The sequence below is a fragment of the Sinocyclocheilus rhinocerous genome, unplaced genomic scaffold (assembly GCF_001515625.1).
Source record: "Sinocyclocheilus rhinocerous isolate Xijiao unplaced genomic scaffold, SAMN03320098_v1.1 scaffold1635, whole genome shotgun sequence".
NCBI lineage: Eukaryota > Metazoa > Chordata > Actinopteri > Cypriniformes > Cyprinidae > Sinocyclocheilus > Sinocyclocheilus rhinocerous.
In genome coordinates this window covers 1,192,443-1,202,051 of record NW_015627629.1, presented here as the reverse complement: position 1 = coordinate 1,202,051, position 9,609 = coordinate 1,192,443, and the positions used below count along the sequence as shown (strand labels likewise).

The 9,609-nt window shown below is 39.7% G+C and overlaps 1 protein-coding gene across 2 annotated transcripts in view; it reads left to right on the top strand.

Moving 5' to 3' along the window:
• znf106a (zinc finger protein 106a) overlaps window positions 1-9,609 on the top strand; it is a 29,882-nt gene that overhangs the window by 5,040 nt on the left and 15,233 nt on the right. Inside the window, exons 2-9 of one of the 2 annotated variants that reach the window (XM_016543604.1) lie at window positions 2,694-2,794; window positions 3,099-3,160; window positions 4,835-5,029; window positions 6,263-8,047; window positions 8,139-8,541; window positions 8,758-8,827; window positions 8,921-9,075; window positions 9,179-9,239. In XM_016543604.1, coding sequence (XP_016399090.1) covers window positions 2,741-2,794; window positions 3,099-3,160; window positions 4,835-5,029; window positions 6,263-8,047; window positions 8,139-8,541; window positions 8,758-8,827; window positions 8,921-9,075; window positions 9,179-9,239 — 2,785 coding nt within the window. In that variant the 5' untranslated portion in view covers window positions 2,694-2,740. Of the gene's footprint in view, window positions 1-2,693; window positions 2,795-3,098; window positions 3,161-4,605; window positions 5,030-6,262; window positions 8,048-8,138; window positions 8,542-8,757; window positions 8,828-8,920; window positions 9,076-9,178; window positions 9,240-9,609 lie in introns of those variants that run through there. The other variant, XM_016543598.1, reaches the window with a different exon arrangement.

Here is a 9,609-nt window from a genome sequence, read left to right as displayed (position 1 = left end):
TCTCTCTCTCTCTCTCTCTCCCTACCGTTAAGTAACTTGTGCATTGTTTTATTTACTTGTTTTTGACGTATCCGACCGAACTACAAACTTTCCAGTGATGTCTGTGAGAAAGGTATATTCACTCGACAAGCTCGCGCATCTGCGCCGCCGCGCGCTCAATCCACTCAGCGTGATTTGCTTATCAGCTCGCGCACATCAGCTATACAGTCAATACTGAATGTTTAACATTATATTCATTGCATACATATACTTCGTAGACATCCTTAATCTCTAATAACTCAATTCTGCTGTCTGTTGTTCTGTTGTCGGTGTTTCTTTGTCTGAATATGGCACTTAACACATGCTGTGTGGTATCGGCGTTTGGTATTGGGGCATTTTAACGAGTACAGGAGCTCAGTATCGGGCCGATACCTGTGCATCCCTACTTTTATTGTCCTCATTGTAAGTTGCTTTGGATAAAAGCGTCTGCTAAATGACTAAATGTAAATGTAAACCACGGCTTCACGGAGCTTTTTGCTTTTATAAATCGGTTATTCCATATACGTAGTAAGGTTTCACAAAATAAAACAGAGCAAATAAAGTGTAATGATATTAATAAAAACAGTATTCTTCCACCAAACAATGTAGTTCCTCAGAATCAGTTTTGGTTGCAACAAAGTGGTTGCCAAGCAACAGACAAACATAAACAAAGGTGTATGTTTGTAGTGTAATTTACAACAGCTTCTAATGTGGCTCAGCCAATCAGAATAAAGGACCGGAACTATCGGTTTTATAATGGTGGAAATTTAATTTTTCCACTGTGGTGCAGCCGAATGTCATGTCATTTTCCGGGTACTCATTCTTTCAAAGCATGCCAGTTCATATATCTTAATTGCTAGTGCTATGTGAGATCCCACCCCATTCAAGAATTTAATGTGCTTTATTCACCACTAAAATATGGTTATCTTTTTATGGAATTAACAAGGTTATCTTGGGCCCCTTGAAGCACATTTCTAGTTTCTAAATTAGATTTATTTTTTTTAACCTTAAGTGGATACTCCATCCCAAAATTAAAATAAAAAAAATCTCTCATTATTTACTTAATCTCTTGGCATCCTAGATGTATATGACATTCTTTCTTCAGATGAACACAATTGAAAATTTTTAGAAAAATAATCCATCTCTGAGTCCATATAATGCAAATGGATGGGGCCTTCAAAGTTGATGCTTCAAAAGCCACCCAAAGTAAACACAACTGTGATCCAGTTGATGAATCAATGTCTTCTGAAGTGAAACGACAGGTGTGTGTGTGTGTGTGTGCGCGTGTTTTTGTGACAAATAGGGGTAGGGTTGGTGAAGGGCAATAGAATATACGGTCTGTACAGTAGAAAAACCATTATGCTTATGGGATGTCCCCACTTTTCACAAAAACAAACCTGTGTGTGTGTGTGTTTGTGAGGGAAAAATGCTAATATTTGAAACTTACACAAACCATTTCTTATGGCCAACTGTCATATGTTCATGAGAGTGTCGTGAAGCGCTACATTGGTTGAAAAGTTTTGCACAAGCTTCACAACATGCTTACACCACATCATTAATGCACGTGATATTTGGCCAGAAACTGTGGTTTATAGTTCAAAAAGTTTAAAATATTACCGTTTTTCTTGCACACCTATCGTTTTGCTGCAGAAGGCATTCATTCATCAATTAGGGCTGTCAAAAAAAATATGTATAACTCTGGGACTTTAATTTACATATGCATCTTCAATTTTGGGTAGAGTGTCCCTTTAATGCAAAAGAATCACAATGTGTGGCCAAGATCCACGAATAATGTGTCAGATTTTTTTAATGTAAAAATGCATTAAACAAATGCCATTACAGATTACCACTGCATCTCGCAACTCAGTGTTCAACTATTTAAATGCAAGTCATGTTCTGTATAAACAGCCCCTTACGCTGTGTAGGAAACTGTGTTTGTGCAGTGGGTTTTTCCAAACTCTGTTTGAGAAATGAACATGCCAAGACACGACCCTGCAGTGGTTTTGTGGTTGGCTTGTGTGCTGCACTCCCAGCATGCTGCATTTAGCTTCCTGACTTGAGTGCTGTCCCCGGATTGTGTCCTCTGGCATCCTGCAGTGGAGCCAGAGACACTGACCCTCTTTCCTTCCTTATGTAGTTTGTCCAACCTCATGCATTACTGATACCACACAATCTAATGTAAGATTAGGCAAACCCTTATACGAGCCTCTGCAGTATGTAATAAACAAGAAAGTTTAGTCATCTTTGAGCTATGTGCATGGCTGAGTCTGAATGCTGTCACTGGCTACATTTTGACCGGTGGTACATCTTTACTGTAGAGTACCTGCCAAAAAGCTTTAGCGTATCAAACTAGAGATTGCTGAGTATGTTCAAGAAGATTTATAATCATGTGATATTAATTATTTGCTTTTGATTAATTTCATTTATTTGATTTCATCCAATAATTTTATTTTATGGACAATAAATTTAAATATATAATCACAACATTACAATTGTGAAAAATTATTATTATTCTTTAAAATTTAAAAGTTATTTTCCTTCCTAAATTGCTTCATAAATCCAAATCTATGGATGGAATGAGAAATCAGGAAAATTATTCTTAGCTAGTGATTTTAATAATTTGGCACTCGTTATATGCTGCCTGTTGTGATTGTTTTATTTGTGTCTTTATGCAGAACCCTGTTTGTTTGTTGTGGCCTGAGATACAATAACATCATTCAACATGGTTAAAGAACAGAAATGCATTCTTTGTGAAACTGTCTACAGCTCCAAACAGGTAAACCTGGATATTTAAGCATACATCTCATCATCTCCCATTTCTGCTAGAATGCGACAGTTTGCTCTGAGTTCTTGTGTGACAAACTGTAATTTATTTGCTCATGTTGGCACCTGTCTGACCTCTGCACATGCACTGTTCTGTTGTGAGATCTACGGTTACAAATAACCTTTGTCTTGCGTGTAAGAATACATTCTTCGTTAAAATTGATTTGTGTAAAATAAAAATAAAAATTGTTCCTGTATTTTTTAAAATATTGTTCAATACTATTATGCTATATTGTAATGGTGTCTTTGGGTTTTAGGAGATGGAAGAGCACATGAGAAGTATGCTGCACCACCGGGAGCTGGAGATTCTGAAAGGCCGGTAAGAGGCCATGTTACGCATCAATGTTACAAAAAACCCCTTTGACTTAAAATATTTATCTTAACTACCGCATGATGTTGTAAGTTAATATCTAAAAACTTTAACAGTACATTTGCATGTTCATGGTTTTCTAATGTCAGGTTAGGAAATGGTCACTTGACAGGCCGGTTAATCAAATGTTAGTACACCCCCAAAACAAAATCAAGACTTTGTAAAAGAGCATAATAGGACCCCTTTAATCTTTGTGTTTCGTTAATTTACTTATTTATTTTATGATTTAATTAACTAGATTTTAATCAACTCACAAACCCCCTGCAGTTTCCTCACAAACTCCAGTTTGGGAAACTCATCTCTACTATCAACACTAAAGTTATACTCCCAAATTCATAGAACTGTGCCTCCTTCAACTCTCAGGGCATTTTAGCATTATTTGAGACATGCAAAACTAATTATAAGGCATAACTGTATTGATCATTTATTTTAAAAAAAAATTGAAATTCATTGTTTTAAATAATTTTTTTAAAATCCTTACGCAGCTTCACAAACTTCAAAGTTCATGGAAAATATTTTGGAAAATTCTTTGGTGAAAGGTGTAGAATATGGTTATGGTCAAAGATGAAAATCATGCGTAATGTAAGGCACGTGTCTCCTTTGGTCAGACGATAGATAAGCCGAGGCAGCTGCCTTAACCCGAGAGTATATATAGGGACATTGGAAACAACTGGCAAGGCTGACAAATAACAACTGCCTCATGTGACAATTTATGTACATCTCTGGAATGTGAAAAGTGAGAATGATATTCTTAAATGGGGAGGGTATTGAAATCTAAAATGCAAAACACACAAGTCGATTTTTAGAGCTTTGTCATATTATAGCTAATTGCATCTTGGTAATGATGCTTATGAGATCAATGTAACTTAATGTTTAGAGCATTAATCAAATCAATGATTTCAGTAATCCGTTCATTTGATCAAATGGAAATGAACTACAGAACATAGAGACAATCACACAAATCATAATCACAATCATAGTACTCAATCGCAAGCCGCACAAAAAAACTTTTGAATTTTAAGTTAGAAATAATAACATAACAGAATGCTGACTGCAAAATGGCAAGCTGCCATGACACCATTTTTCGGGGGATAGACCATCTGCCAACAGCAAGTATTTATCAGCTCACGAGTTTGGCACTAAAGACAGCATCTATGGCAGGGAGGGGTTTTCAAGTCGGCAACTGTAAGCAGCTCGCATTACAGCTAGCAGAAGAGTCCCGCCCTTGCTGCAGCCCTAAAGAGCAGAGGAGGGTGGAGACACACCAAAATCCAACAGCTCTCCCAACCCTCGTCTCAGAGCACAGCGGACTCCATCATGACAGCGTGCTAAGGCTCAGCAGCTGCTGAGAGGGTGGTCGCCCCTCTGAGCTCAAGATCTCCCAGCGCCTTGCCTGTTCACTCAAATCCATTTGTGAAGCCCCTGAAGATGTACCACAAGATCCGGAAGATTGCGTTTTTTTTCTTTAACTTTTTAATAACTAGTTGGATTTTATTTTATGATTGAAAAGTCAGTTTGCCTCCTGATCTCTCAAAAAGACCATAACTCATTAGACAGCCACTCAGAAGCAGTAGCCATGCCCGAGGGAAGTATTGAGCAGCCTATGTTCTCCTCCGTCCCCAGGGACTGTGGACACGAGTGCCGGGTCTGCGGTGTAACAGAGGTGAGCCTGACCGACTATGCCAGTCACATTTCCAGCCCTTTGCATAAACAGCACATTGAGGATCAGAAGAACCGGCCCACAAACAAAGACCAAGATGAAGAGTACTTTGACAAGGACATTGTGCAGCTTATCGAGAAACGCAAAGAAATGATCAGGTGAGTCTTTGCTTGCTATGTGTTTGAAAGCCCTGAATTGTATTGATGGTGGTTGCAGACCTGTTATCTATTGATTAATTGCATGATAGTGTTTAAATCTTTGTCAATGAAGTGTGTTTTCTTAGGGTTTTAATAATCTGTTTTTTACCACAACACCTGCAGTTCTATATTAAACTATTCTGCATACAGTGGAGTATGGTGTCAAGTGAGGCCAAAAACAGCCATGACTGCAACACTCGCACTCACACTCTTGGATGCACACCACACCATGCCTTTCCAGCTCAACCCTTAAACAGCATGGGCACTATGTCTTTAAATAGTCTGACCTCACCAAGTATTTTTATGCACCATGCTGTTTAAGTCACATGTTAGACATTATTTAATGACAGAAGTCCTTTTCTGTTCTGCCCTAATACATAATACATTATTTTTTATTTTACTTCATCTTTATTTTTGTCTAACAGAAAGTTGTTTTCCCTTGATCTCACACAAGATAATAGAAAGACCTGTACATCACTCACCATTTCTGTGGTCAGCCGTAGAACATTTAGATATCCCAGTTGTTCAAGATCTAAAGAATACAATTTTTGTTATGTGAAGATTGCAAGACAATTAAGTCATGACCACTGCAAATCAAGACAGAAATAATACTATTAAATGATTAAAAATAACAGTAGTTCCTTATTCATAAAAGTTTGATCCAATAAAATGAGTTTGGTATTGAGACAGTGAAAATCACACAGATCTTTTCAATGGAAGCAGTGTGATAGGTCTGTGTCTCTGGTTTAATTATTCAAGGATGAATAAGCAATCTTTGAGTCTGCAATTTGGTTTCTTTGGAGCACAATAAATGAAGGTACTGAATGTGGGTGATTTCTGAGTGTTGGTGGGGAATGCCACAAGCAGTAGAATTTTCACAAACAGTGGGTCATCAACAGCTGTTATCCTGTCACATACCAAATTGTGTCCTATCATATGGCCTCCTTATACTCTGAAAGACAGGAAAAGGCAGCATTCTTAGCAGTTTTAATGACCTTATTTCCAACTGTATAGAGACATGCTTTTGTACAGATAGCCTGTCATGTTTTGTGTTTCTCCGCATATTTGAATTTACATGCATTGTTGTTTAACCTATCCATCATGCTTTTCACCTGTCCTCGTTGTTGAGTGTGTCTGTACCATTTTTGCCAGTTAAATCATTGTATGTTACCATTCTATACTGAACTCTATTAGGAAAGAAGAGGCTTCTGCAAAGCAGGCTAAAGAAGAGCAGGAAGAACGCAGGAGGTGGCAGGAGCTTCGGACTCAGTGGCTTGGGCCAAGGCCTTTGATGTACCAGCAGTGTGGCCCTTGGGACCGGCCCTATCCTAACTTTCCTCAGATGCCCAAAAGGGGCAGAGGCTCCAATTGGCGGAATTTGAGATTTTCATCCCCTGAACATGGCAAAAGGTTTCATCCTAGCCGGGATGTTAGGTGTGCCACGTGGCATGCTCAAGGACCGCCTAACTTGCAGAAATGGGACTCTGTTGGTCGCCATGGAGGGAGTTTGCACAACCAAGGAAACTTTTGGGGTGGTAGACAAGGTGGATTTGGAGTCTGCCCTCCACGAGCCTGCCCTCCACAACTGAGAAACCAATTTCCCTGGAACAACAGTCAGTTTAATGTCCCATGGAATGGACAATATATGTCACCACCTAGGCTCTTTAAATCACCTGCAAAAGAGCCTCAGAAGACACCCAGCAGCTCTGAGAATCAGACACAGGGTGAACAGATTCTAGAAGAATCTGGTGGAGAGCATGATCCCAACAAAGGTAAGGGTCAGAAGTCAGAGAAGGCTCACCGATGGGCACCATATCCACAAGCTAAACTTGGGGATCCTTCATCCCAGACTAACCCTCAGCCAACATTAGATAATTCAGATGTGGAATCTCCTCAAACCTCTAAGGCACAAAGTTTCAACGTGGGCAGTCAGGACATGGAGAGGATATCCAAGGCAGACCAAAAAAATTGTCAGTATAAACCCACAGAACCTGAAGAGAGTGATTGCAGGGAGCAGAAGAGTTGCTTCAAGAACACTGGCAGTACTAGCATGGATAGTTTCTCCTACCCCTCCACCTCAACCACTAGGAGAACAGAGAAGCCCAGCAAGCTTGCTGAAGATGGTTCAGAAATGAATCTCAAACAAACAGGAAGTCAAGACTTTGTCAGCTCTAAAGGTTTTAAGCATTCCCATTCAAGCTCTGAATTCCCACAACATGCCACTTCCAATGCAGAGCAAGATCTGCTGTCAGAGATGCTGCGAAAAGCTAAAGAGACATTGCTTAATAGAAATAACTCTAATGACATATCTGGTACAGAGAGCTGCCTCAAAGGATCAAAGGCTGTGCCTCAGATTAAAGAGCACGTAGAGAGTTCAGAACTAAAGAATCAAAAATTACATGAGAGTAAGAAGAGACTTAACAAGAACAAGGGTCAAGAAAGTTTGGGTTTTGTGAGATGTTTAAGCAATGAACAAGAGCAGTTAACCAGTACTGAGACCTCAGTACAGATTGGCAATGTGCGCAGTGACACTAGGCCATCTCTGCAGTCCTTACAAGTTAGTACCTCCACTATGGACCACGAAGATGAGGAGGAGTGTGGTGAAATGGAAGAAAATCAAGTCATGGACACACTGGATGAAGGTTTGTGCTCAACTGGTGAGGGGTCCCACAGCAGCCCATCACAACAAACTGCCGGTGACTCTGTGCCCCCTTTAAGTAAGCTTGCCTTGCCTGCATGTCTACAAAGGGATCTGAACCGCCATATGGGCACCAAAGCCGCATCCCATGAACCCAACTTGAATATTGCCAGGCGTATTAGAAATGTGAGTGGCACGCGAAAGAATGAGACTGACAAGGACTCAGGACTTAAACCCACTTTGCGGCAGCTTATTAGCTCCTCTGGCTCAAGACGGAATGTCAACTGGGACCAGGTCTACCAGGAAGTCAACCGGAAGAAGCAGGGCAAGGGCTTACCAAGGTACTGCATGAATATCTCTTAATATTTTTTCTTGCATAAAATGGTTACTTCCTTCATACCTTAATTCCATATTTGTCCTGAATCTTTTCAGATTTGGTATAGAAATGGTGCCCTGTGAACCTGAGGGTCCAAACCAAATGAATGAAGATGATGTACCTCTTTCTGAGGGCTTTCATTGGGACTCTCTGGTTGAATTTAATCAAGTGCCTTCCCGTAAGCGTAGCTTGTCTGAAAGCAATGTGGTCAAAGATGGTTCTGCAGGTACCAGCTCCCTCCCCAAAGCTGTAGAACCAGTGAGAGACTCTCCTGCTTGTTGCCCCTCACAGCCACCAAGGAGAGAGGAGCTGCAGTCCAAAGGCCATCTGGAATCTGCAATTCAAGGTTCGATAGGGCCTTCTAAGGGCCCAGAGGAAGTTGAAGAAGACGGCGGTTGTAGATCAGAGCCTGAACTGATTGACACGCAAGGAGCTGGGAAGAAACGCAGAGCTCCAGGGGTAAACTTCATACTTGACACTATGGTTTATGCTTGGCATACTCAGAAACACAGTAGCTCTAATTCTAATGTAATTATCAGCCTGCTACATTACATAGCTGCCTCTAAAGGCAACATCCAGTGTCATTTTTAAATGTTCTACATGAACATTAATGCAAGAATAACGTAAATGGAATATAATTCTTGCCATTATCTAATTGTTGGGTCTTTCCACTAGGATGTTGTGTCTCCAGAGATTCCTGATGACGATAGGAAAAACAAGAGGCAAAAAATTAAGGCTAAGAAAGGTAAGGAAACTGCTTTATGCTATTTTCTGTAAACCAAACTACACAGTGTCCTTATTTAAGTATTTTAATATTTCTTTGTATTGTGGTTTTCAGAGCGCTCGCAAGTGGATCAGTTGCTGGCTGTATCTCAGCGTGAGGAGGAGCTTAACACATCTCTTCAGGCTGTGGACAACAGTCTTATTCAGGCACGTGCTGCCCTGCAAGCTGCTTATTTAGAGGTGCAGCGCTTGCTTATGGTGAAACAACAGGTAAGACCTAGCACTGTAGTGCTAACAAAAATTGATTAAATTTCTTTTCAGCTCTCACTGGGCTGTCACTTGATTTTACAGTATTTTATTAACTATTTTACAGGTAACTAATGAGATGAACTCTTTGAGAACCAAGCGCATTGAAATTCTTCAAGGAATGCAAGGTACAAAAACCAGAAAGCAGGAGTCATGTAATCATATTTATTAACTCTATAAATCTAAGGTAAATGATGAGGAAAGTCAGATTAATACCACATATCCTTTCATGGAGTTCATACCTGTAAAGCCAGTTTGTAGTATGTATCATGTATACAGGTGCATCTCAATAAATTAGAATGTTGTGGAAAAGTTCATTTATTTCAGTAATTCAACTCAAATTGTGAAACTCGTGTATTAAATAAATTCAATGCACACAGACTGAAATAGTTTAAGTCTTTGGTTCTTTTAATTGATGATTTTGGCTCACATTTAACAAAAACCCACCAACTCACTATCTCAACAAATTAGAATACTCCATAAGACCAATAAAAAAAA